This window comes from Solanum tuberosum, unplaced genomic scaffold (assembly GCF_000226075.1).
Source record: "Solanum tuberosum cultivar DM 1-3 516 R44 unplaced genomic scaffold, SolTub_3.0 scf00035, whole genome shotgun sequence".
NCBI lineage: Eukaryota > Viridiplantae > Streptophyta > Magnoliopsida > Solanales > Solanaceae > Solanum > Solanum tuberosum.
In genome coordinates, this window is record NW_006238963.1 from 1,469,768 (window position 1) to 1,470,800 (window position 1,033).

General features: G+C 34.8%; 1 protein-coding gene across 1 annotated transcript; it reads right to left on the reverse strand.

Moving 5' to 3' along the window:
- LOC107059775 (zinc finger BED domain-containing protein RICESLEEPER 2-like) lies at positions 1-675 on the reverse strand. Its single transcript, XM_015306699.1, has one exon. The coding sequence runs from the start codon at positions 673-675 to the stop codon at positions 1-3; it is 675 nt and encodes a 224-aa protein (XP_015162185.1).
- Between the last annotated feature and the right edge of the window lie 358 nt (positions 676-1,033).

Consider the following 1,033-nt stretch of genomic DNA (forward strand, 5'->3'; position numbering starts at 1 on the left):
TTACTCCAAACTTTCTTCCACACAAATAGAATTAGGCTCTTTTCTAAGCCAATCTTGAGCACAAACAAGAGATTGCACACATTTAGGAGTCAAAGAACTTTTGAATCGATCAAGAATACGCCCACCGGTACTAAATGCACATTTTGATGCGACACTTGAAATTGGAATAGCAAATACATCACGAGTTAACTTTGAAAGAATAGGAAATCTTGGAGCATTAACTTTCCACCAACCTAAGACATCAAAATCATCATGTTCAGGATCTTGATCTTCTTTAAGGTATCTCTTCAACTCTGACTTAGCAGCCCCACTTCCACTATTTTTCTTTTGTTTCTTCATGTGAAGCTTAGTTCTCAAAGCTTTTGCTCTCGAATTTTGAGAACAAGAGCTAGATGAATCAGATAAATTTGATAAAGTAGATCTAGATAGAGATGATTGATATTGAGATTCTTTTGAATATTTTCTTAAATAATCTTCAAACAAAATTTCCATATAACCCTTCACTTGTTTATCTACTTTCTTTCCGTTTTCCTCCCCAAATAGTTCTTCAAGTCCAAAGCTAACATACACAAATTTATTGCGATGATCTAACACATAAGCAATATAAATCAGTAAGTTCATCTTATCAGGAGTGCCCCAATATTTCTTGAACTTCCTCATCATCCCATCAGCCATATTTTTCAAATTAATCTTCACTTGAAAGACACAGTTTCAAGTATACATCAAGCTCACATATATCCTCAAAATGAACACTAGATGTAACATAATGTGAACCTGAAACCTTTATTGTAAGCTCATAAATTTTTTCAAGATATTTTACTACACTTCTCACATTTGCCCAATCATCACATGCAAGTGTACCAACAATACTTCCATCTTCACAAATATGAGTAGATAGATAAGTTTTAAAATGTTCATCAAAAAGATCAAATCTATCAAAGGCCTTTTCAAAGTTTTGTGCCGCTTCCAACATCAAGTAGGTAGATGTCACGCCCCAAGTCCCATTGAGACGGACAGGCACCCGATGCCCTAA